The sequence below is a fragment of the Sebastes fasciatus genome, chromosome 11, assembly GCF_043250625.1.
Source record: "Sebastes fasciatus isolate fSebFas1 chromosome 11, fSebFas1.pri, whole genome shotgun sequence".
Classification (NCBI taxonomy): domain Eukaryota; kingdom Metazoa; phylum Chordata; class Actinopteri; order Perciformes; family Sebastidae; genus Sebastes; species Sebastes fasciatus.
In genome coordinates this window covers 12,813,133-12,839,837 of record NC_133805.1, presented here as the reverse complement: position 1 = coordinate 12,839,837, position 26,705 = coordinate 12,813,133, and the positions used below count along the sequence as shown (strand labels likewise).

The 26,705-nt window shown below is 38.8% G+C and overlaps 3 protein-coding genes across 8 annotated transcripts; all 3 read right to left on the bottom strand.

The window, feature by feature from the left end:
- Positions 1-126: 126 nt before the first annotated feature.
- On the bottom strand, positions 127-6,838 carry cdc7 (cell division cycle 7 homolog (S. cerevisiae)). 2 transcript variants are annotated; one of them, XM_074650761.1, is made up of 12 exons: positions 6,592-6,838; positions 5,369-5,453; positions 4,915-5,001; positions 4,617-4,752; positions 3,654-3,747; positions 3,362-3,504; positions 2,914-3,250; positions 2,572-2,679; positions 2,211-2,386; positions 1,958-2,040; positions 1,648-1,797; positions 127-1,501 (listed from the first exon to the last, which is right to left on the bottom strand). In XM_074650761.1, the coding sequence occupies exons 2-12, from the start codon at positions 5,451-5,453 to the stop codon at positions 1,047-1,049; spliced, it is 1,854 nt and encodes a 617-aa protein (XP_074506862.1). In that variant the 5' UTR covers positions 6,592-6,838; the 3' UTR covers positions 127-1,046. The 2 variants fall into 2 exon arrangements, with proteins under 2 accessions (XP_074506862.1, XP_074506863.1); XM_074650762.1 differs by having other exon boundaries at positions 3,187-3,250; positions 6,592-6,836.
- Positions 6,839-7,548: 710 nt separating this feature from the next.
- On the bottom strand, positions 7,549-21,748 carry hfm1 (helicase for meiosis 1). 4 transcript variants are annotated; one of them, XM_074650757.1, is made up of 36 exons: positions 21,415-21,748; positions 20,912-20,953; positions 20,722-20,792; positions 20,498-20,630; positions 19,817-19,968; positions 19,627-19,704; positions 19,055-19,210; positions 18,637-18,837; positions 17,897-17,985; positions 17,738-17,781; positions 17,494-17,595; positions 16,716-16,861; positions 16,410-16,504; positions 16,133-16,266; positions 15,937-15,984; positions 15,650-15,730; positions 15,433-15,524; positions 15,161-15,267; positions 15,034-15,081; positions 14,796-14,893; positions 14,573-14,707; positions 14,302-14,387; positions 13,975-14,058; positions 13,646-13,803; positions 13,373-13,476; positions 12,116-12,301; positions 11,928-11,993; positions 11,687-11,811; positions 10,421-10,503; positions 10,129-10,244; positions 9,941-10,024; positions 9,160-9,471; positions 8,859-8,940; positions 8,579-8,678; positions 7,986-8,140; positions 7,549-7,843 (listed from the first exon to the last, which is right to left on the bottom strand). In XM_074650757.1, exons 1-36 carry the CDS (start codon positions 21,629-21,631, stop codon positions 7,789-7,791), a joined length of 4,065 nt encoding a protein of 1,354 aa, XP_074506858.1. In that variant the 5' UTR covers positions 21,632-21,748; the 3' UTR covers positions 7,549-7,788. The 4 variants fall into 4 exon arrangements, with proteins under 4 accessions (XP_074506858.1, XP_074506859.1, XP_074506860.1 ...); XM_074650758.1 differs by having other exon boundaries at positions 7,986-8,137; XM_074650759.1 differs by lacking the exon at positions 9,941-10,024.
- Positions 21,749-22,935: 1,187 nt separating this feature from the next.
- Positions 22,936-24,826, bottom strand: LOC141776912 (putative ATP-dependent DNA helicase HFM1). Of its 2 annotated transcripts, none has more exons than XM_074650763.1 (4): positions 24,694-24,826; positions 23,883-24,041; positions 23,676-23,791; positions 22,936-23,312 (listed from the first exon to the last, which is right to left on the bottom strand). In XM_074650763.1, exons 2-4 carry the CDS (start codon positions 23,951-23,953, stop codon positions 22,951-22,953), a joined length of 549 nt encoding a protein of 182 aa, XP_074506864.1. In that variant the 5' UTR covers positions 23,954-24,041; positions 24,694-24,826; the 3' UTR covers positions 22,936-22,950. The 2 variants fall into 2 exon arrangements, with proteins under 2 accessions (XP_074506864.1, XP_074506865.1); XM_074650764.1 differs by having other exon boundaries at positions 23,883-24,037; positions 24,694-24,815.
- Positions 24,827-26,705: the final 1,879 nt, after the last annotated feature.

Genomic DNA, 26,705 nt, shown 5'->3' with positions numbered 1-26,705 from the left:
CCTTTTTCCAAGCTTTGTCTGAGGGGAGGCCCACTGTCTCAGACTTTGAAAACAACCCCCTGCTCTCCAGTATATGCTCCATATATATGTGTAAGATGTTACATACTGTAAATGGCAGCCACTTGCTTTGTTTTTACCTTTATTAGAGTATTATAAATTAACACAGCTGAAACAAACATATCCTCATACAGCAGCATTCGCACTGAAATTCATAAAAATACAGATGGAAATCAAAAAGCCCTTTCATACTTCAGAAATAGTCACATCCTATGGTGGTAATATGGTGTTATGGCAACGGTGACAACAGTAAACAACATACTGACTATTCCCTCATGACGAGACCCAGTTCAGACTAACAAGAATGTAAAAAAGGCCAAACTTAACCCGGGGCATCACTCAGTCATAACAAGTTTTTTTTATCATTTTCTCTTTTAGTAAAAAACTATAGTGTAAAAATAAAAAACAATATAATCACACAGTGTGCAGCTGTAACTAGCTGGTTCCTGTCACAGAGGAGATCAGATACCTTCAATTGTAAAACTGTCCAACCATTAACACAAAAGCCAATAGTCTGCAAATATAATGCCTCAAGTCAATACTGTTTTTTACCGTCTCTGTTATAGCCAACGGTGCACATCTAGAGCCCTTTCAAATGCCCGTTCTCAAAGTAGTCTGTATCATAGCAGCCAAGAACTGCAGGCCTGTGAACCAGCAAGTCAATCCTCTCTTGAATGGACGCTAATATTAAAATCTATGAAGCATTTAACGGGTCGATGGGAGAGAAAATTGAGAGAGCTTTTTCTCCCCACACTGAAATATATCAGAGCTCTATTATTCTCTTGTTCAGCTAATTTCTCCACATGGATGTAAACTTCTGTCCACTTTGCAGCAGAATTATTCCTCATAAGGGGACAGACTTGGTACTCTGCTGGGTTACAAATAACACCCCTTTGTCTTTGCATCATCCAGTTTATTAAGACTGAACCAAAGACGAGGAAGCCGGCAGTTCTGTTCTGTTGATGTGAGACTCCTGGTCTTCTGCGGAGTCACAGGTCTTTGAAGAGCGGGTGCTGCAGGGCCTGAGCAGCTGTGATCCTGGTGGCAGGGTTCAGGTCCAGCAGCCGGTCCAACAGGTTGTAGGCCTCATCGGGAACTCTGTCCCAGCCCCGCTCATCTTCCTCCACCTGGCAGTCTGTCTCTGAGTTCTCCTTAGTGAGGCGAGTGGTTTCTGTGTTCCCTGAATGTTCCCGGTGGTTTGGCAGGAGAGTAGAAGAGAGAGACGAAGGACGTTCACCTGCTCCGTCTTTGTGTTGCATGAATGTGGGACGATGTGTGGGCGTATCCTCTTGGATCTTGTGATGAAGGGTGGCGGTGGAGTCTTTGTTGGCTTCGGGAAGTGGTGTGACTTCATCTTCTGGTGATGGCCTCCGTCCTCTCAGCGTCTCACACAGCGTCCTGAGGTCCTGCCGAGGCAGCTGCCGGCTGCACGCCACTGCCTTACCTGAATGAAGTTCAGCCCAAAAACGAGTTCATTAAAAACACAGAGCTTTCTATACATCACTGTGAGGTTGAACTCAGTCCTCCTACATTGTTACAGTGACTGCCTGGTGATAAACTGTGTGGATTAATCACAATATGAATACATACCAAATGCCTTGGCAGCCTGGATGGTCTCTCTGGAGCCTCGTATGGTCATGATCTGAGTGAGGGCGATCAGATCGTCGCTGGCTTTGAAGAATGGGTAACGGCCACTGAGCAGTGAGAGCAGGATCACACCAGCTGACCACACGTCAATGGCTGCAGTACAGGAGGAGAAGACAGGAGAGGATGCAACATTAGTAACGATAAGAGAGGGTAAGAAGACACCAGGTTTGAGTTCAACAGTAGGATTTTGCTCAGCTGTCATTATTTTTGTGTGGTCAGCAATCATATAATAGTCATGGTTTGAGATACCAACCTGTTCCTTGGTTGGGACACTTAGTGAGGACTTCTGGTGCTCTGAAGCCCGGGGTTCCAGCCCTGGGAGCCACCTGCTGCTTCCTTTATTAATAAGAACAACATGAAGCAGTGAGAGAATAGCAAAAACACAGAACTTAAATAGGTTAGGTTCAGATTTATGATGAAGAATCATTTTACAAAAGTGTCTTTTAATGATTGGTAAACAGAAACAAAGTGGTTCTATTCTTCTTCTTCTCTCTTTTTTCTGTTACCTGGACATGCAGATGTTGCAGACACGGTCAGTCTGGTAGCAGTTACAGGTGAGGCCCTGCTGTACGCTCCTTTGAGGTTTCTGACTGCTGCTCTGGGTCCTGACGGGCAGCGGGCCCCGGCTGGCTAAGGAGCACTTTCGGCTGGCTGGGTCCTCTGTTTTGCCGGGTTTAACCAGCTGAATAAAAGATTTTATGAAGAAAAAAATACGACTACACTGAGAAACACAGACCAATAATACCCTTAAAAAGGCTCTCTTTAAAGCAAATGAAAAAGAACAGAAAGAAATAAACTACTATGTATTTGTCAGTTAAATGGTGTTGAGATATAATAACAGAAACCTCTTATTTCCTCTCTGCTTACCTCTGTCTTAATGGCAGCTTGTCTGGCGGTGGACGGAGCTGGAGTGCAGCTGTTCAGGTTCCTCTCTCCAAACACAGGTCGAGGCACTTTGCGTAGTGCTGCCAAATCCTAGAGAAAACAAATAGGGATGGCAGAATTTAGCTAAAGCCAACACATTAGCGCAGCCAAAAGAAGACAAACAGATAAGCACATACTTTAATATATCCATGCAGGAAATTCTTCACCCAAATTCAGGCGAGTTATACCCAAATAAACCTTAACTACACTAATTTACAATTCTGCTTTCACTGAACAAAGAACAGACTCAGAAACACCAGTAAAGGTAAAATAGGGTGCAGACACCTTTGTGTGCTTTGAGCGAGAGGAGGTGACGGTGGTGGTGAGAGAGCGTGCTTTTTTAACCAGTGCTTTCCGAGAGGCTGAGGAGGATGTGGTGGTGGAGGAAGAAGAGGAGGGAGGAGGTAAGTTCGTGGACTGCCGTGGAGGCAGAAGTAGTGAGGTTGAGGCTGTGGTGGTGGTTTTGGGAAGGAGTCTAGGTGGTGCTTTGCTCCTCTGTGTGGTGTCTTGTTTCCCTGTGGACCCTCCACCTTTTTGTATTGGCCTCTGTCTCACAACCTTCAGCAGCTCAATCTGAGTGTCCACTGTACCCTGAGCCAGACCGAAGTCCACCAGCGCATACCTATACACATATTTAAACAGGGAAATTAATAAATACTTTATGTGCCCATTCAGCAATTCAACAAAAAGCAATCATGTGAAATTATACAGCTGCATTTATGTGACTACTCACATTTTGTTGTTTCTGTTGTAGAGGAAATTGTTTGGTTTGATGTCTCTGTGAATGATACCAAACTGGTGGACGTGTCTCAGGGCCGTCAACAGGTGATAGATGTACAGACGAACCTCTTCGAAGCTCAATGAGCCAATGATTTCCTGATGAATACATTTTGATTGGATCAGCAGTTTTAAATTACATTTTAGCAAACATAGAAACAAGAACTACGTCAAGGAAGCTACTAAATGATTTATTAAAAGTAGTAGCCACATGCTTCACAGAAACTAACGTGTGACAATGTGCATACCACTATAGCTTGATGCTCCATAAAGGGCATGACAATCACCACGTGGTCGTCCTTCCTGAAGCAATACGTCACTCCCATCACATTCTCTCTTCCTCTGAAAAGAGAGAAAAATAAATAAATAAAATGTTAAAAATGATGCGGTGAGATGACAGAACTCATTTCAATGTATGATTTATCTGCGATTATGCCAATTTTGGCTGGTCACTTCAAAGAATCATATCAAAAACATTGATCAAACATAAATGCACATTCATATGTTCAAACGAGTGTCTTTGCCAAACCAGCCGTCAACGTATTGAGGTGCGTAGGTTCAGCTGAATCATACAACGTTAGACAAACGAGGAGCCCACACACCAATTTGCTGCGGCATAAAAATAACCTTTAGGGGAAGAGACTAAACGGTTATGATACAGGAGTTCTTTGAGTCACTATTTTAGAATTTTTGAGCACACAACTCTTACACATACGATGTGTCAGCACTGTAACACGTCTGTAGCAAGTATACAAATCTATAAACCTCTAACTGCAGCACACATGGTAGGTTTCTAGGAGCCAGATAACACAAACATGAATAAAGACCATTAGAGAGGAACATTTAACTGGAAGAACTGTAGGAATATTAACTCCAATTAACTCCTATGAAACTCCTTTTGAAATAATTGTCAAAGGCTACTAATAACAGTATATTATTTGAATAACAATTACGTAATAGTTATTGCTTAACAACAAAGTATAAAAACATAAACAGTAAAACATATAAAAGGGCGATAGTTTAAAAAAGACTTAAAGATTGGACTAAAAAATGAATAACATCATAAAAAATACATGAAACAAAGTCTATAAATGTATTTTAAAATGTGACTTTAAATAATTTGAATTGGCTGCTCAGTTCTTTAAAAGGTTGTCTGACAGTTTGGGGGGCGTATATCGCTCTGTATAAACACACAACAGTATTGGACTCACCCAGCAACAGTGAGACACTGAAGCTCAGCAGCGATGCGTGTAGGATGGCTGGTTGGGATGAGGTGCTTCAGGGCAAACCTTTCTCTCCCACCATCCCGCATCTGAGCCTCACCCAGATACACCGAGCTGAACGTACCTGGTGCACAGATACACATGCCATGAACACAAAAACCTCTTCTGCTCCAATAAATCCAATGAAGTGAATGAGTGTATTAATCACAATAACAAAAGTTTCTCTTAAGCAAACAGTACACTTGTAAACTCCAACGGTGTGCACAAAGTTATGCAGAGAATGTACCTTCTCCGATTTTGGCTGTGATGCGGAAAACCTTGGCCAGCTGAGGAACAGCTTTGTAGAGGAGCTCAATGTCTATTTCCAGATCCCCTGGAAGAAAACAGTAAAAGATATGCTGTCATACATGCACAACGCGTTTGTTGAATCCAAAACATTACCAGATTTTCTCAACCGCTCATTCGGTTTAAAGCACGCTTTACAGGCATGCCTATGTTACAGGCTTTCATTTTAGACAATTCTTTTATTCTATTCCTAATGTAACATTTGTATAAAATGACATATACATAAGTTAAATTAAAAAGCAAAATTCACATAAAATATTGATAGTAAATATGATATTAGGGAACTGCAAATATTACTTCTTCAACCTAATATTACCCCTTAATATGCTTACATAATTGTCCAGCTACTGTATACTCCAATTATGTGCTTTTAAGTCATAAAGCATCCAACTTACTTGAGACTTTGCTTCTCCTGTGACCTCTGTCAGATTTAATAATACAACTGTCTGTGCTGACAACGCTGACTGGAGACAACTCCATCTAAGACAGAGAAAGAAATGAAGAAAGAAACTCAAGAGGCTGGTCATAGAAACATTTTCATTATAACGTTAAACGTTAACATATAACGTTTCATTTCATTTTTCATTTCAAAATTTATTTGGAACATGTAGAATACAAAAAAATAAAATAATAAATAAAGAAAAAGAATGATCATACCAACAAGTGGACAGTCAGAAACAAGTAGTATTTACATACAATGAAAAGCATAATAAAAAATTAATTGTCAAACACTTGATGCCTTGATTTACAAGTTCGAAAAGGAGTGAGTAGTATAAACTTATTTAATCCCACCCTTTCTCCATAAATCAATTATTAACCAGCTTCCTTATTGAGCCATACATATATTCTAATTAAATTTTCCTCAATTTGTCTAACTATAATTATTACCTTTAATCTGTCAAACAGAAATATAAATTAATTACTGATATAATTATCCTTATCAAAAATATAAATTTGTTATCAATCCAGAATACCAATTCATTACTTATAATATAACTTAATCACAATACCAATTCATTACCTACATATTTATCTTAATCATATTGACAATTTGTTATCTTTTCTTATATGTGCAAATTATTATTTATAATATACAATATGCACATGCAATACAACATGCAATATATACATACACACATACATACATATATATATATATATACACATACATATATATATATATATATATATATACATACATATATAATATATTCATATATACATACATACATATATATATATATATACATATATAATATATTCATATATACATACATACATACATATATACATACATACATATATATATATACATACATATATAATATATTCATATATACATACATATATACATATATACACATATATATATATATATATATATATATATATGTTAGTCACTGTCATATTAACTTCAGGAAGTAATGTATGGAGAGTGGTATTGGCTTCACACAGTGATTTGTTATTGGTAAACTATCAGGTTAAAGGCAGATGAATAGGATGAAGAGTAAATGTGTACAGCTGATTTTAAGCTCATAACAGAAGTAGCTAGCATGCTACTGTTAGCTGCTGCCTGTCAAAGCTAACAGCTTGTTGAGTAAAACAAGAAGACACTCACCGCTTTAGTTTGGTCGTAAAGTGCTATAGTTCCTTCAAATTAACATTTCATGAGAACACCACACAGTCATGAGCTAATGTTCCATCGACGAAGGCTTAAATGTGTAACTATAACTCAGTATGAGGCTAAATAAAACAGTTTGTTCAGACTTTCAGACTTCAGGAAGCTTTTCCGCCAACAACAAACTCCGCGCTAAAAGTGACGTCACTGACATCTCGCGTTAACATCAGCACAAATCACGTGGGATCTGGAATCTCCAAGAGGAAGTGACTGTGTGAGCAGGTGGTTCTGTAGTCCACACACACTGCAGTGTGGACCAAAACCTGCATAAAATAATGAAAAAACAACCTTCAGATCCACATTAGTTTGATAGATCACTAAATTTGTCCTCCTTCACCCAAAGTGTGTGAAGCAGCGCTATCGCAGGTCCTTCCTTCCTGCAGCTGTCAGACTCCACAACCAGCCCTGCTCCCAGTAGACCACTTACACACCAAAACACTGACAATAACCTGATATTATCAGGTGGAATTTCATTCATTCATTCATTCTCACTGTGCAATATCATTTTCCACTTGTGCAATTCTGTTAATAGTCTGTTTATTGTCAATACTGTATATACTGCTCCTATTTTTATACTTCCTTCTATTTAAATGGTTCATATTTTGTTACACTTTGTTTAACTCTTTTTTTTACTGTGTTAGCTGATGCATCTTGTTTTTTGCACTATCCCCTTTGCTGCTGTACACTGCAAATCTCCCCACTGCGGGACTAATAAAGGAATATCTTATCTTATTTACATTAAAAATTCACCAAATTAAATAAATAAATAAATAAAGCTGATTTCATGGCCATTGACGAATTACCTGTAGAATATGTGCTAAATCATCAAAGGATGAACACACAAAGCTACTTCTAATTATTAAACAAGCTGATTTACTCTCCAAAGACTGTACTGAATCACCCAATAAACACATATTTTATTCAAATAAATAAATAAATTACATTAGTAACAATTAGAACTAACATTAGAAACAATTTGTCTCATTTACAATATGAACATATATAATAACTTGACTTTAAAACAGTCTACAACTCTTCATGTAAAACTCACCGGTTAACGAAATATGAACACAAACATAAAGAAAACACAACAACATGTAACAACATAGTCATGTCACAGTGAGACAAGCAGCACTTCTAAAATATACCATCAAATATCCCAAAGAAAGCATCCTCTTCTTTGCAGTTGGTGCTGAATATATCGTGTGGGAAAAAAAAAGGGAAGTACTTTAGTGAAAGTGTATTTGACATAATGGGATTATTTTCATAATGTACTAAGGAAAGAATATTGTAATGAGTCAAAATAAAAGCATTGTTATTATATTTTCCTCTACCTTCTGTTGACAGATGAGCTGGTGTTGGACGGGACGCTCATTGTTGAAAAGAAATCAAACCTTCTGGTAAGTGGGGCCACGTGAGTCTCAGTTTGCTTTGGGAGGTTTTCTGGAGTTTTTACTGTGATCTCCTCTCTGAATATGCTTGGTCTCTGCTAAAAGGAGGAAGGGAAGCAAGTGTCACATGTGCCAAGTTAAACACCTTTGATTAGGCTTAACCTGTGAGTCAGTGACCATTTTGCTATTAATACATTAACAGAATATTCCTGTCCACATAGAGAAAATCCTCTCAGCAAAAGAGCAACACTAATAGTGCATTTTGGTTTCTGCCATTTGTTTTGTTGACATCTAAATGTATCCATGTAGATGAGGGACGCATTTAAAACATTATTAGGTGAAAACTATGAAAGCAGTAAGATGTTCAAGATGTTTACATGGTGGAGCACTCCACAGTTCACTGGGTTAAATAATTCAAAAACAAAAAACAATGCAACAAAAGCAACTTTGTAAACAATAGTATTCTCCGTGTATTTAAATGTAGCCACTAAACGGTACAAGTAGCACACGCACAGATCTCTGGATACCACACATACCTTTTTATTCCAGTCGAGTGTGATTCTGTTCTGTGGTCTGACTGTACCCAGTGAGGGTCCTGGTTCTCTGAATCTAGGACTTAAAGTTGGTGAAATCGACCTAAAACACAAAAATATGACAAATGTTTTTACTGTCTTAACTGCAATATAAAACCTCAGTGGACGATTCTGTATTATCTGAGACGAAACTTTCACACATTATTTGATTTCTGATTTAAAAAAAAAAAAAGAATTGGCACCTTAATTGGAGATAATTTGTGCATTGTGCGTCTGGCCTTACCTCAGTGGTGTTCTGGCCGCGGTTATACAGGGTTTGACTTGTGAGTGACTGAGGAATACTGGTGCAGATGTGGCAGCAAAGCCTACACATAAAACAAAGGTAAGCTAATCAAAATCATAACAATGGTTGAGACATAATCCCTCATAATCATGCCTGAGGTAGGGTATACAAAGATGGTGAAAACATGCTTGAGTGTGTGTTACAATGGCCGCCTTAACGAGATGTATGAAAAGCTAAAAATACACAAACTGACTTCCCTCCTCTGTCTCTTGAATTACATGCAACTCAAACTACCCTCTACCTGGCATGTTGTAGTCAACAGACTGCTGGATTTGAGGTTTAGCATTAGTTGGACACAAGGCCAATGACGTCTCGCTGGCATGCACCAAGTTCTCGTCATCGAAGTCACCCCAGTCGTCCCATTCATCTCCAAGGTCAAAGCTGACGGTCGGTATGTGTGAGAATGAAGCATTTTTGCAGCAAGTGCCCTGGTTTGACGCCGCAGTGGGCCTCTTCGAGTAAGCCGAGCTAGTTGTATTGATCTGGTTTAGAAGCGGTTTGTGGTTCTGGCTCACACCAACACTGACTCCTGTGTTCATCCACACTGAGGAACCTAAACACAAATGAATTAAATGAAAAGGGTGTTGATGGTATAGACGATAATCTTGGCCAAATTATATGGTATACAATATTATCTCAGTGAAATTACATTAACAAACTGTGTTGAAACATACATTCTTCTCTCTCTGCCAGATTCATTTTGCTTTATCTGCCTTCTGCTAGATATAAAGTTGCATTTCTTCCTCCTTCAAATCACTGAGGTCAATTCAATTTTGTCAAATTAAATGTTGTCTCCTTGAATTATGTTCACAAAAAATGCCTATTAAATTTGGTATATTATATTATGTACAGTATAGTCTTTTCTTGTTACTATTTTTCACAACAAATAATTTAAGTTATTAAGATATTTTTGGGATATATTTTGTGAGATTACTGACATTTTTAAAAAAATTTTATCAGGCACTGATATACGGTCCACAAGTATGGTCTGTCGCGTAATGAGTTAAATTGTTTAACGATACTTTGATGGTGAGATTGACATGCAGCAGATGTTTGGACGGGCTCCTCCGTTATCCTGTGCATGTCCTCCACATAGTCATCAAAATCTGAGTATAAGAGACAGAAAAACAGTCACAGATCATGTGATTGTTAAACCCTAAAATGTTGGGGAATGTGTTGAGTTCAAAGTCATCATCTTTAACTTGTTTACCGCTGTCAAAGTCATTCAGATGAACGATGTCTGGCAGTTGAACGCAGTCTTCTCTTGTCAGATCCACAGTCTCAGTGCGAGGTCTCACTGGAGCTACATAGTGACTTCCTTCGTACCTTCATCACATAAAATAGGACATTAATATAATTCAGCATCAGGCCATCATATTTTATTGACACTAAACTTATTTTATAGTCACACTTTTTCAGAATTTGCAGTAGTTGTTGAGGGACTTATTCTAATATTTGCACGTATGAATCAAAGTCTAAAATGTCAGTGTAACTGTGAGTACCAGGAAACAGTAGGTAGCCTCTCTTTGGGTTTGTAAGCAAACTCCTGCATGTTGACGGACGCAGACTCCTCGCTCATTTTCATCTGAGGACATAAAACATAACTCATTCAGCTTAGTAATACAGAACAATAAACTCTTTTAATGCACTTATAAGCAAATAAGAAAGACACTTTTGTTTGTGAAAGTATAGTAACCTTATTCATAAAAGATTATATTTAGTACAGACGTGTAAAAACACACAACAATCCACATGCATCTTGCACATTTATTCATACAGTACGACAGCCTCATCTGGAGTTCTGGATAGAATGAGCATAGAAACACACATACTGTATTCAATTAGCATATTTTACACCTGTAAACAAAATGTGTTTATAAATAGCTTTTCTAAAGTGTATATCTACATGCGTAGACTCTCTGGTATATATGTTATGCACATACTTAATACACATACATTTAAATAGTAGAGCTGCAACGATTAAACGATTAGTTGTCACCTATTAAATTAATCTCCAACTATTTTGATAATCAATTAATCGGTTTGAGTAATTTTTTAAGAAAAGACTCAAAATTCTCTGATCCCAGCTTCTTAAATGTTAATAATTCCTGGTTTCTTTACCCCTCTGTGACAGTAAACTGAATATCCTTGAGTTTTGGACAAAACAAGACATTTGAGGACGTCATCTTGGGCTTTGTGGAAACACTGATCCACATTTTTCACCATTTTTAGAGACCAAACAACTAATTCATTGAGAAAATAATTAACAATGAAAATAATCATAAGTTGCAGCCCTATTTAATAGTATTCTCATATCTTAATACTAAACCGTATAATAGCTGTTCATGTATAACAATTATGTTCTATGTTACATATATTGTGTCATATAGTGGCTGGTCACCATAGTGGCTGGTATTTCTTGTTTTTCTTTGCAACAATTCAACTTCCCCACTTGTATCCTTGACATTTCTTCCAATCTTATCTTAACCAGTGGTGACTCGGCGGTGACTCATCACCTTCTGCAGATTCAACATTAAGTGTTTTTTTGGAGAAACAAAATCTTACATAAGTGCACTCATCATTCTATCCTGGATGAGGTTTAGGATAGCACAGCCTTATATTAATCACAGAAAACTACACACAGATTCTTGTTTATTCGTTTCAATTCAACAACTGTTTTTTTTTTTTGTGTGATGGCTGCAATGTTAAGAGTATATAATGCAGGCTTGGACGGACTCCAAAAAAATCGTATCTGTTTTCTTCCTCACCTTGAGTCGTTTGACGGGAGTCTGCGCGAGTGTGTCACACCTGCTCCTCAGGTCGCTCAAATAGGAAGAGAAACTGGATTCTTGACCTGTTGACCTCTTCCGTGCCACAGTTACACCTACTTTACCTTGAGGGTGGAGAGAAGACCTCTATAATCTTGACAGCCACACAAAGCAAAGCACAGGTGCACTTAAGTGCACAAAAAGACACGTAACACAGTGAAAGATGAGTGATTGTACTCACAGCAGTCGTGGCCACACAGATCCTTATTCTTGCAGAAGTGGTTGCACTGTCTTTTATTGCCCAAATCTGATTGTAAAGTTGTCACATTTGAATAGAGAAAAAAAAAACACATCTCAAATATCAACCATCCTTTGAAGACATTCTATATTAATATACACAATTGCATCATCATTAACACAGTGCAGTGCCTTGGTCTGGAGAAGATGTGGCATTTTGCCTCTGAGTTGCAGCCTGATCTGTAGACTGTGGTTTCAGTGCAGAGAGCTGCGGTCTCTGTCCAGTCGGATCATACGGTATGTTGTATGGATTATCAGTTCCAAACCTCCTGGCTCCGCTGTAGTAGACGTTGAACTTCTGCTGGATATCCAGGCCCACTATAGGACAGGAAGAGACCAATATGTACAGTTAATGCATCATAATTTAGCTTGAAACACTTGCTTCTCAGTGATACACATATAACAATAACGCTTTACAACAAGTTTCCAGATGAGAGGCACACTGCATTGCACAACATAGTTGAACATAAGGCATGGTGAATTGTTCAATTTATAAATAAAGAACCTTGTACTGAACAACACATCATACTGTCATGATCTGCCCTGCTCCTAGGGTTTTCCCTTTGTTTTGTGTCATTCATTCAGGTTTGTATAGTGTTTCCTGTCTTATTTTGAAATACTCATCTTGTTTCTCGTTTCAGATAACTTCACTTCCTGCCCTTGTGTGTTTCCTGCCTGTGTGTCTGCCCCGCCCTGATTAGTTTCATGTGCCTCATTAGTCTTCCTTCCCTGTGAATTTATTTTTTTCTGTGTTCCAATACCCATACTACCATACTATTTAGTATGTCCCAATACATAGTATGTCAAATGTATGCCAAAAATACCAGGATGTCCTACTACATCCGGTCATATTTTGCAGTACGCAAGCCAGCATGCTTTTCTGCCTATTCTGACCCATAATCCTCTGCGCAGCGGATATATTAGCAAGAGGGTCAAAGTTTAAGGCGCAATGTTAAGACAAAGTAGTATGTCTGAATTGTATACATACTGCATGCAACAGTACGTACTTTGTGAAGGCAGCTGCAGTATGTACTAAAAGTAAAAAGAAAAAGTATGTGATTTGGAACGCACCCTTAGTTTTTGTGGCCCCCTTGTCTGCGTTAGTCAGCGTTCCAGCCTTTTCCTCGTGTATTCCTAGTCGTATTTAGACCCCTTTTTTTGTGTTTTTCCACTCAGCCTGAGCTTAGTGACAAACCCTTGCTGCAAAGTCAAGACTTTTCATTCTACCTGCCCTGTGTTTTCGAGTCTTGCATTTGACTCTACTGTCTGTTTGTACCAACCGTGACACATACTGTTATTCCCCTCTATAATATAGTTGATGTATATACTGTATATTTATTTCTATGATTTTTTTTTTATATTAAATGCAAAGGTATTTCCATGGTTTACCATATTGCGAGCTGATGAGATTGACACTGATCTCCTCTCCTTTCGAGGCCTTTGCCACCTCAATCTTCTTCGACCAGCTGCCACACTTTAACAGCACCAAGTCCCTGGAAAACAAACAAAATCAATATGCTATATATTCTCAAACCAGGTGCTGTCTTTTTGTACATAATGGTGAAAGGTCTGTGTTCTGATTTAGTGGCAGAATTATACAGAACGAGAGGGTAAGACAACACAAAATTGGTGGGAGCCTGTGGACTGTTTTTTTTTCCTCACGTGAGTTTCTGTAGGAAGACCACAGTGTTGTCAGAGTTTCCGATAATCAGAGAGACATAGTGGTTGTCTGGAGCCGTTCTCCTGGACAGCAGCTGTGCTTGGTTTTTAAGGTTCACCTTCACCACAATCTCCGCTGTAGCACAGCTATACCTCGAAAGCTACAAAATACACCAACAACTTTAAAGAAAAGCATTTAAGAATAACAGAGCTATCCAATGAAACCTCGCTCACAATAATAGCTCAAACGTCTGACCAACAAAAAGTGTATTATATGACATAATATAATGTACTTGTCCCTTTGATAATAAAACTCTGCAACATCTTTTTACCTGCTCCAAAGTAACTTCATACGTCGGGAGATGAATGACAGATTCTTTGATTTGGTTGCCAAACGGTGGATGTCTGTTGACAATCTGAATAAAATAAATAGTTAGATATTATATATAAGTGCTCTACACAATCATTATTAGATTATTTTTTGCAAAAATGATAGGTATTAACAAGATTTCACTTAACATAAGCTGTAACATACAGTATGGTGATCACAGTTGAAGCAACAGAGCCTGGTGTCTACATTGCCATTGATCCAGCTCAAATAATGTTTGAATCAAATACTTTGGATTATGTTTATTTTTTTAAATATTATACAGACTGACCAGCTCAAGCTCTCTGGGGTTGGTTTGCTCTATTTTGCTGAAAGTGGTGAGTCCAGCGTTCACCATGGCAGTTGACAGGGTCTGGCCTGAATAACCACAGTGTATTAAAAGGTTAATATTTAGTATGAAATTGCATGTACATCTAATTACATCTAATAGGAAGAATGTTTAATTCATCATGTAGTAACTAGCGTAGAGATGTTTCCTCATTATACTACTATATTTACATTGCTTAGATAAAAGATGCTATACTATGCTAATGTGTATCCACCTATCTTCTCCAGCTGTTTGGAAACATAGGACGAGTTTTCCCAAAGTTTGGCTCTGAAGCACTTTCCCAGGATCAGGGAGTTGAGCAGAGCAGAGAAACCAGTCTTGGATCGGTGACTCAGAAACTCTGACAGGCCTGATTGGGATCAAAACACGATTAAAAAAATATAAAGTTAAACAGAGAGCACTTTGTTTATCAGTTATCCCGGATTTACCCAACATACATTTGCTGATGCGCATCCCATTCCTGAAGATCTTTGCTGTGTCCTGTGTGAGTCCAAACTCTTGAATTGAGATGGAACCCAACTGAGCCTGAATCAAGCTACAGACAAGGCAATAAAGACATAATATCTATCATGCACAGTCCATAAGAAATCCATCATATATATTCTGCAATAAAATTAATAAACCAGTATTCCTTTTTTATTCAACACAGAGAAAGCACTGAATGAATAAACCTACCAGTTCACTTTCATCTCACTGGTTTTGATCTTTCCCTCAATGGGGAACCTGGAAAAATACAGAAGCTTAAAAACAGGTGTTGTGATGCTGTATAAATGCAATTGTCAACCCTACAAATGTGTCTGACCTGATGGTGATCCTGTTCTTGTCCCTGTTCAAGGTGTTCAGCGACCTCTTCTCATTCATCCTCAACTGAATGTCACTGAACTCTCGGCTCTTCGACACCAACTCAATCTGGACATACAGACACTTTTGATCAGAACAGTACTTTCTATGCAATGCCTTACCGTAATAATAGTTAAAATAATTCCCCTTTTGCAGGAAACCAGCCTAACAATACAACATGTCACTATATTTGCATTTGAATCAAATACATTGTGCAGTTTTAAGGAAACCTACCAGGTCAGACAGGTTCTCAGTTCCATCCACTTTGCTGAACTGTTTCATGGTGTCAAAGGCAACACAGTACCTCGCCATCAACCTGCCGCCCTCTGTGGAGAACAAAAACAAACTTTGTTAAGGCTCAGTTGTAAAAGAAGAGTGTAGATAAAAGGTGCAGATGTCATTCACGGCACTGAAAACAAGTTAAGAAGATTAACTTATTTCTCCTCTCTACCTGTTGGTTTGATGTTGATGTCCTCATCCATGTCGATCAGACCGATGGAGGACAGAGAGTTCAGGTTCTTCAGACACAGTTCTATGAGAGGAGAAACAAGCAATCACCTTAAACTACAATAGAGTTAGTTAGTAATGTGCATAATTAACCCAAAAAGTCAAGACTACAGACAGAAGCACAGCTTAAAGGCTTCAGTACAGTGGTTTAAAGTCATCAATAGAGTATCCTCCTAATAGCAACATGCTGCGTTAGTGACTTCAAATAGAGTTAAAACAGTTGTGGCCCACCTTGCAATTTTGCTTCGATTCCATGTCTGTCCAAGTTAGCGGAGAAACCTGAAATTGGAGTTGAGGCACACTGCACTGACTGGTTTTACATACATTTACATACATGGTATGTTTAACGTCATGACAAAAAGGAACTGGACACTAACTCTGATACAGATTATGTTCGGTGTGTTTGTGTTGTGTTTTGAGCTCTGACCGTAGTGTGTGGGGTTCTTGAGGGCTCTGATGTAGAGGAGGGTGGAGCGTATCCAGTCCAGAGCCATGTTGACATTACTGATGGTTTGGAGAACAATCTCAGCATTCAGGTGCTCCACCAGGTGACAGTGTAAACTGGGGAAAGGAAGTATACTGTTACCCCATGTACTTCTGTAACAATCTCTCTCCCATGGGAGCTCCTATGAGTCAGAGAAAGACAGGCAGAGAGAGAAGAAGAAGAAGAAGAAGACGAATGTCGAGTGAGTGAGCTGTGGTACCTGCTCTCAATGATTTCCACCCCATTCATAAGGTTCATGTACTTGTCTTTAGTTTGGAACTTGGTCATGATCACTGCAGTCGCTGACGTGTCAAACTAGAGGAAGAAAAAACAAAAGTTGGTATTTAGTTTGTGCATCATACTACAACTAGCTGTTGCTATCTTTCTTACTCCATGAACTGTATTGAAACAAATACTATTTCCATACGAGAGACCTTCAGATAAGTTAATGGTACTCTTTCAAAAATCAATGCTATAAGGGAGGCAAGAAAAATAATAAAGTATTCTATTATTATTCTGCCATTACTTGTGGTCTTCCAGCGCGGCCTATCATCTGCAGCAAGTCAGCCTCACTGTACTCCTCACAGGAGCCTGCCACATACTGCATGGTAGATTTGATCACCACCAGATGAGCTGGCAGGTTCACCCCCATGGCCAGAGTCCTGGTGGTAACTATGGGATTTAGAATAAGACCACAGGCACAAATTCAGTGTCCATGAAATACAATACAAAAAACTTAATTTCAAACTGTACCAGCAAGCGCTAAAAGTTTCTGATTGTTTTGCACTAGAGTGTGGTAAAGTTTCTGGTTTCTACTTTTGATAAGAGATACACCAAGAAGTCGGCATACGATTAATATCAGAGGATATGAACAGCAATATTATTGTCAGTCTAAGATTATCTTTATTGCTGTATGGAAATGGCATTTTGTGGTCATTATTGTGTCTCTTAATTATTCAAACAGAATAAAGGTTTCACAATCTTATTTGTTACTGTATCAGTCAATATGGATAGGGAAATATTGTATATTGCTATTGGCATAAAAACATACCAGTAAAGGTAACTTTAAGTCGTACTCTCTGCAGTGTGTATTTCCATTTAGCAGTAGTTACAAAGCTCGGGCAATGTTTCAACACGATATGGGTGAAATACTGAACGGCTCAGTTGTTGTAACCTGTGACACTGGTCTTTCCTGTTTATGTCTGCAGCGTGAAAATGAAAACACACGATCTGGTTGCACACTTATATAGTCACATATCCATTTACAGCACAGAGATAAAACTGGACAAGTGACAAAGTCTCACAGAGGACAGGCAGGTCTCCAACAGTGAAGGCCTGTTCTATCAATTTCCTATCGGACAGGTCAACTCCTGCATGGTGGTAGCCAACTCCTAACATCACCAGATCTGGACCAAAAACATAACACCAAATAATGTCAGACAGTCGATAATTAGAGCCACAATCAAATGAACATGTGCTTTCTTACTGGGTCTGGACTGAGTCTGCATCTGGTGTGTCTTGACATTTAGGTTTAAAAAGGGGACTCACCTCTCAGTTTTGACTCCAGAATAGAGTTTGCGTATTTCATCAACCTTAACAGATTACAAATTAACAAAAAGTCAAGAAGATCAAGCTTTCAGTGAAATTAACCAAACTGTTTATGTGTTTATGAATAGTTGCATACGTGAGAACATGTAAGAAACATACCTTTGCTTGTGTTCAACGCTCATAATGAACCGAGCATCCTTGGCCAGAACTGTGGCTGACTGCTGGACTCCTTTCCTTGTAGAGCAAAACTACAGAATAACATAATTACATTGTTTCACAATCGCTAACATGCTTTTGTCCAATCTGTAGTCACAAAACTCTAAACACGATTAGTACAACATCTGTCTGTTGTGGACCATACCATAAACACAATTCATGTTTTCACAGAATATGCAGTCAATTAACATGTTTCTAAAATGTTTACATTTCCTTTCCATAAAAGCTTATCCAATATGAAAATGATGGATCTTTCTTATTTACTAATGCTTGCACATAGCATGCCAGACATGAACCTAATGTTCAAAACCTCACATATAGAACAGAGCCTCTATTTCTGCAACAACAGCAGCTCAAACGCTATATTGAAAAAGCTTTTTTTGAATGAACTGATCGTAGAAATAGCTGATTTACTGTAAGTTGTTTTGATGGAGTTAGTGTATGTAGGTATTTGTAGAAAGTTTTATGTATGTGTGTTGCTGTGTTAAGAGTTTAGAAAAAAGTATCTAAAGTATAGGTGAATGCTTGTTAGTGAAAAACTGTACGAGACCATGAGGCAATCTAATTCCACCATCCTCATTAACTCTTAATAACCCCATAATCTTGTTCAATGACTTGAGAAAAGGAAAGCAAATACACCAGCAGAAAAAAAGAACAAACTTTGGCTCAGCTTCCCCACCCACCACTAGCGCAGGCTTTTGGTCAGAGTATGTCTGTATGATGTTGGCCATCTTGTAGTTGAGCGACAGGTCAAACTTGAACTCTGTTTGGTTCGGGCTGCAGGGGAATCCCAGCACCACCTTCCTCAGCTTCACCGGACGGTGGCTCTCGTCCATGTCCAGATATGTGGCTGGACCGCTCTCATTAGACAGCCAGTCCGCTATCTAATAACATAGAGCAGGCATAACAATGATCTGATTACTGAGTTACTTGATCTGTTGCTATTTTTATGCTTTTTTCTTACTTAATCACTTAACAGCAGACTCCAAGTAACCGATCTATCTATGATTTATAACATTTAGAGAAATTTGCCCCTCATTGCCTTTTGAATTCTCTTATCATAACTACATTTCTGCCGTGCTCTCTTTCTCAACCACTTACATCAGAGGTGTTGGGTATGGTGGCCGATACAGCCACCATCCTCATGGAGAGGCCTGCCTCTGGGTTCTGTGCTGTTCTGTAGGCGTGCACGGCCTTCATCCTGCTCACCACAACCTCCAGGGTGGCACCCCGGGTCGCATCCTTCACCACATGCACCTGGAAGAACAAAATGTGCATTCTTACAGTTGGCTTTAGAAACCTCGTTAAGGCTCCTCAGAGATGTTGGTGTGTCAGTAAAATAAAATTAAGCTGTCTTTTATCACTGTATTCCATCACTGATATGCAGAGGTGCATCTCAGTCTGGAAAAAACAACATAGTGTATGCACTCTCATAATACATAGGCCAAGAACATAATGTACTATATTTTTTTTTAATGGCTAACCTCAAGTGAAATAAAGTGCTGAGGGCAGAGGCTAATGATGTGCCGTCATGCAATGTGGCATAATAAAGAACACTGTAGAGAGTACATCTTCTGGCAGATGAGTGCACAGTGAGCATCCACCACTATGCAGGCAGATTATAAGACATTATGAACACTGAAAGAAAGGGGCCTGTGAACAAAGTATCTGACCTCATCGATAAGGAAGAGCCTGACCAGCTGCAACAGACAGTTGTCCTTCCATTTTCTTGTCATGCTGTCCCATTTTTCCTGTAAAAAAGTTATATACAACATTACTTATTCAAGGGAAACTTCCAATCGCCATTTGATTTTTGATTCTCATTATTCCTCTCCCTTAATTTTAGGATGCAGTGTCACACACAGGCGTGGTCAGGATGATGTGGGAGTCCTGAATCTCAAAGAAGTCATCGATCTCTGTGTCGCCCGTCAGCTCCTTACAGTTCAGCCCCAGAGGACCAAACTTTTTCTTCCAGCTCTCGAAGCACTGACTGCAGAGCGCTTTGATGGGGGCCACTGGCAACAACAAACAGTGAATCATTTTACAAGGCAGCTCTTTGCTCCTCAGAAACACCCTACATCTGTAACTGAATCAAAAATCAAAACATTCTGGAAATGATACACTCGGCAAGTCAGAAGAAAACAAATATTCAAAACCCCAGTGCATGATTACAGTCATGTGTATTGTGTTGAAGCATTGTTGCTCTCCACTGACTTAGTTTAAGCTGTATTTCATTGGGTATAGGATTTCTGCCTCCTGCTTGAATTTTTATACAGCACAAGTTTTGTTCACATTGGCAACGTGTATAAACAGTAATTTATATCAGATCTGTATTTTGTGTTTTCAATCAGTTATATTATTATTCATTTTTCAAGTCTTGGGAGTTAAGAAAATATAACAGTTTCAGGAATTCTTCTAAACTTTCTGGGTATGAATTATCCCCCTCCAGTACTGAGACTAGAAAATACAACTTTTTAGATTAAATGATATTTTGTGTCAACACAAATTTGCGTATTAATGTTGTCTACACAATATTATGCTCACTATAGACAGCTTTGACGTCTCTCCAGGGCTCTGACGTCTCCATTAGCAGACGAATGATGGCCAGCTCGAACAGCACCGTTTTACCAGATCCAGTAGGAGCACATGCCACAAAGTTCTTACCCGTGTAAAGAACCTGCGAACAAACCAAACATAAACACAGTCACAGTTCAGATCTAACAGGATATAACAAGACAATGATTCATATTCATAATCGAGATGCTTACATCATCTAGTGCTTTGGACTGAACGTAGTTGAAAAAGGGGAACTCATTGAAGACGGATCTGAACTTCGCTGCTGCGTTAGCATGGTTCAGGAAATCCAACCACATTACTTGTGACATTACATTCCAAGCAATCTAGCGCAGTTCAAACACTGTCTAACAATTTCAAACACAAAAACAACAAAAAGGATACGGATTTCAGAAACTGGTCGCAAAACTCCAGACCCAGATGACCCTAAAATGTGCACAATCAAAACATAACATACTTTCATTTTCAGTCACACGCTCACTGATTTCACTCATTCCACCTTGATGTTAATGTGAAATGTTTAACATTTATATAGGGTATAAAATCACTTATATTTTGTAGTGAATGTACAGGAAAACTGCAGAAATGACTGTAGACTACATGTGGTTAAAAAGGTTTCTACTGTTACTCTCTACAGTTTCTACTGTTTTACAATCCACCACCTAGTGACCAGCATGTTGCATTACAACGGAGCGGTCAATGGGGGGAGCTCACCTCATTTCACCTCATCACACCCAAACACAATGTGGCAGCTGCTGCCGTGGCAAGACACGGGCATGCTCATTAGCTGCACCACTTTACAGCAGCTATATGAGTGTTATTTGTTGAACCAGTCAAAGACTATGAGCACAGCGCCTGTCTGTGACTGTGTCTATGCGGTGCAGCACCTTGTATAAGAAGCGGCTGAGGCGTCATGGGCAGAACGAAGGCTCTCTTTGTGCCCTTGTCCTGCATCTCAGCATGTGCCGCCTTCTGCGGGGGTCGGCCACTCGCTGCAGATGAGCCCAGAGGAGGGGGTGGGAAGGGGGGCTTGGAGGAGAGAGGAGGAGACGCCTGGCTAACTGTCGCCCGTGGCGGCTGAAGAGGAGGAGGCACTGTCGCCATGGTAACCGCACTGAGAAAAGTTTGAGGTCTGGATGCTGTCTGGCTGCTGCTGCCGCTGCTTCTGAGGTCATTTGGGTTTGACGAGTCACCTCCACTGTTCAACACCTGAACCTTGAACAAGCTGTTGTGGGAAGGAGGGGAGGGGACGGAGGGAATAAAGAATTGATAGAGAGGGAAGGTAGAGTGAGAGAGGGGAAAACTATTGTTGCTGCTGCAAGCTTGGAGGCTTATTTGAAGCCTATGGGGGATGGTTTAGCATCTTTTCATGTTCTTCTTATGAACTGTCAACGGATGTAAATATCAAGCCTCTACATTCCAACAAATTGAGGGATTAAAGAGTCAATCAGAACTGCATTACGTTTTTGGACAGCGAAAAACTGGAAAAATGGCTTTTATATTGAGCATAACATTAATCCTGCTAATTTAAAGGGACTATTTGTAACTTTGTACGCGCATAAATGTAGCGGGTCGTCACACATGCGCGCTCGCATATGCTCGTTCGCGTGTAGCCGCTGTACCCTCCTCCTCTGCCTGCTCGCCTTCACTCAGACAGCTCAGCTCGCTCCACCTCTAGACGTGAACGCGCGTTCACTCCACACTGCAGAAGAGTTACTTTAGCTCTGAGAATATCTAGTGAATGTACAGGGGACGTTTGTGCAGAAATAACTGCTGCAGCTCCTCCAGACCAACAGAGGTTTTCCGTGTCTTGTGAAGTGACGGAGCTCTACAGAGATTTACGTTGTCTTCTCGTTACCGACCGGGTGCCGGTGTCTCTTCTGCTCTCTCCGGCTGCGGGCGGAGAGAGCAGGGAGACTCGCTGCAGAGCCCCGCTGCCTCAGCCTGCACTTAGGCAGGAAAAGCCAACACTACGATCAGGTCTAAATCATGTTCATGGAGAGACCTTCGTCTGGTCAGCTAACATTACTGCCAAGCAGCTGAAATATAGAGTGATATTGTGCTTTTAGCTGACGTGTGTCGCCTCACTGTTTTGAGCGATGCTCGTTCAGGTATATTTAGAGCGAGCAAGCGCGAGCCCGACGCTGACTTTCGTTGATTTCACGGCCACAGGTGTCGCTGTTAAGAAGCATTTCTGAAAGTTACAAATAGTCCCTTTAAGCATTTTTTAAATTATGTTCTGCATCCGCCTCCAAGGAGAGAAACATCCTTGTTGGCCTGCTCTTTAGAGCCTCAAGGCCGAATATCAATCGTTGGCAGTTAAATGCTTTGAAGTCAGAAACCTGTTACTGCCCTCACATGGAGATTTCTTATCTTTCAAAATATGTACCACAGGGAGACTTAAAACATTGTGCATACACTCGTTAATTCACAATCATGTAAATGTTGTCTTGACAAACAACGGACACTTGCCTTCTCCGTAGAGGTGGGCTTTTGCTGCGGTCCAGAGACAAACACCTCCTGCTGATGGCTACGTGACCAGAGTCCTGCGGGGTTTCATCTCCACTTCTGCCACTCTGGTGGGAACCCTGAGCGTAATCCCTGAACCCTTCACCTCCCCAAAAGCTGGTACTGGTGCTGGTGTTATTGCTGCCACCCTGAGTTTCCTCAATCTCTTTCTCATCATTATTATAACTGTAAGGACTGTTGACTTTTGATGATAAAACCTTAAGGCCAGCTGATCCTTTAAAAGGAGGCAGGAATGTCTTGGGTCTCTGTGAGAAACCTGTGAGCAATATTGAAGAGGGAGAGAAGGTTTCATCAAACAAAGTTGTTGGTAGCTGTGTCTTTTATGTGTGACTCTCAAAACTAAGGTTGACAATTTTGCTATTTTGCTTGCCGATGAAAATAATTTATAGCAGGGAATTTACCATTCCAGTTACTAATGATTATGAGAATATATCATAAGACCCAGATCCCAGTTTGTTAACGCAAGCCAAGGGAAATTGAAAAAGGTTTCAAGTCTATTGAAGCTATCGTGTCAGTGAGTCACACAGTTAAATTTAGTAGGGCTTCAATAGGCCAGATACGGAGCAGTTAACTCAAGTCAAGTGAAAAGGAATTCAACCTAATCCAGAGCACAACATACTGTATAGGGTAGAGAGAGACTCTGCCTCCTTCTGCATATCCTGAGTGTCTGGAAGCTGAGAAAGAGATGGAGGCACTTCCAGCTGCCACGGGTTGACCTCCTGGTGCAGTGGCTTTCTGTCAAATACAATCCAGAGGGGAAAAAAACATTAATTCGGCTGTGAGAGGAAAGAAAAGAAAGGGATGTGGGGCATCTCTTTGTACTCACACTTTGTGGACAATGGGTCTCTCAAAAAACAGGTTGTCCAGGGACAAGGTGCAGTCATCAGAGTCCAACATCTCATCAGGTCATGTATAGGCGCTCACACATTTGAATGCAAAGCGGAGAAATATCAATCAATCACTAAGATCCACGGTGGACATCTGGCTTAAAGAAGAAAACAAACCAGAGATATGCAAAATTGAACCAATACATATATAAAGCTATTGTTGCAGGCTTTTTTTTGAAGGTTTGTTTTGACAAACATGAAATATATATTTACCATCTTTTTCTCTCATGACATATCCTAGGATGCAAATGATCTAACATGTGTTACATTATATATATAATTATATAATTAATTAGTGTATGGATTCAAACTATTTAAGTGATTACAGAGAAAATCATCACATTACATTTCTCTTACACAAAAAAAAACAACTGTAAATGAATATGTTGCTTTCTTATATCTATAACTTGGTTAGCAATATTCCTGCTGATTTGATGCTATGCTTAATCATGTAGCTAATATAGCTAACGTTACTTATGAGAGAACTGGATGCTCTATAAGTAGCCCACGTGCTGAACAAAGATATATGAAACATGTATGAGTGATATAGGTTAAGTATCTCACAGTAAAATACTTAATTATGTAACTAACGTCACAATACAGGGCTGAAAATATGTCTGAAACAGTGGAGGAAACTGCTAGCATGAGCTAAAGCGTTAGCAACATCAAATATGAAGTATATTTTAATCAGTTTATCAGTTAACTAGCTGCATGCAAGTTATCTCTACTATTTACTATCAGTGTTCCTACCTGTGATAGTGAATAAATTCAATCCATAGACATGAAACTCAGTTGACAGGTCTGAGGTTAACCCTTGACCTCACTAATGCTCGTTGACATCTTATGAAGAACTGAACATGATGTTGACCCCTGAGCTACTATGGAAGAGTGCAGTCTTATTATTATTTATTTATTTATTTATTTATGCATTTCTTTTTTGTTCCTTGAATTATTTTCTACCCCCTCTTTTATTTTTGTTATTATATTATTTTTTACAATTTAAGTTATCTTTCCTATCCAATTAGTGCCTTGTATGTTAGAAGTATTGAGTTTATAATACAATGCCTTAATGTTTGTAAATTAATTTTCTTCAATAAAAAAAAAAATAAAAAAAATGTTATTTGACATTTTAGCGATAGGGCCTCTCCGACATGTTTGTGCGAGACCGAACCAGTAACCAACGTCTCAGCTGACAGTACTGTTGCTACACTTTTTATTAAAAAATATTGTTTTTAGCTAAATTTTATCATCAAAATTTAAATAGGCCAACTATAACAGATGCTGTGGAATTAAATCCATTTTTTTTTTATTATTTCAAAATGACAGTATACATAGTAACAGCAGAAAACATTAAAAACATTTACATACAGAAGAAGCACAGAAAAACATAAACAAAGAGCTGTGCCAAACATAAAAGGACAACAGAAATGAAACAAAACCAACATAAAATTAAAAAAAAACACAATAAAAAAAATTAAATAAATAGATAATAATAATTTAAAAAAGACCACGCAAGAGTATGACAATAATTTCACTTAAAAACTTTAAAGATATTGCATTAAATCATTTTTTTCATTGCTTTCATAAATACAAAGAAATTAGGCTTTTTTTTTTTGGTAAATTTACACTTGTGAATGTGGAACTTCTCGAGAATTAAAATGAAATTAATAAGAAAAAATGCATTACTGTCTCTGTCATTGTAATCATAGCAACCAAATATAATATTTCTGTAGTACAGTGAAAAATCTGAGAAAATGTTAACAAGTATAAAATTATTGACATCTTTCCACAATTCACATGTAAATTTACAGGACCAAAATAAATGAGAGCAACTTTCAGGATGTGGTTCGCAGAAGGAACAATTTACATCTATGTCACGCTTTAACTTTTGTAAGAAATGTTTCACTGGATAAAATCTGTCGAATATTAGTTGACATTTTAGCTAGGGCCTCTCCGCCATGTTTGCGTTTCAACTGACAGTACTGTAGCGACACTTTTTTATTAAAAATATTGTTTTTAGCTAAATTTTACCATCAAAATTTAAGTAGGCCAACTATAACAGATGCTAGTGTGGAATTAAATCCATTATTTGTAGATTGGGTGTTTAAACACAATGCGTTTTCGGGCTGAAAACAGTGGACGAACCCCCTAGTAACCATATCCATGGCAACCGTTTCAACTGACAGTACTGTAGCTACACTTTTTATTAAAGAATATTGTTTTTAGCTAAATTTTACCATCAAAATTTAAGTAGGCCAACTATAACAGATGCTAGTGTGGAATTAAATCCATTATTTGTAGATTGGGTGTTTAAAAACAATGCGTTTTCGGGCTGAAAACAGTGGACGAACCACCTAGTAACCATATCCATGGTAACCGTTTCAACTGACAGTACTGTAGCTACACTTTTTTATTAAAAAATATTGTTTTTAACTCAATTTTGTCATAAAAATTTAAATAGGCCATCAATAACAGATGCTACTGTGGAATTAAATCCATTATTTACAGATTGAGTGTTTAAACACAATGCGTTTCGGGCTGAAAACATGGCTGAAAACAGTGGACGAACCCCCTAGTAACCACATCCATGGTAACCGTTTCAACTGACAGTACTGTAGCTACACTTTTTATTAAAAAATATTGTTTTTAGCTCAATTTTGTCATCAAAATTTAAATAGGCCAACTATAACAGATGCTACTGTGGAATAAAATCCATTATTTGTAGATTGGGTGTTTAAAAACAACGCGTTTTGTGTTTAAAA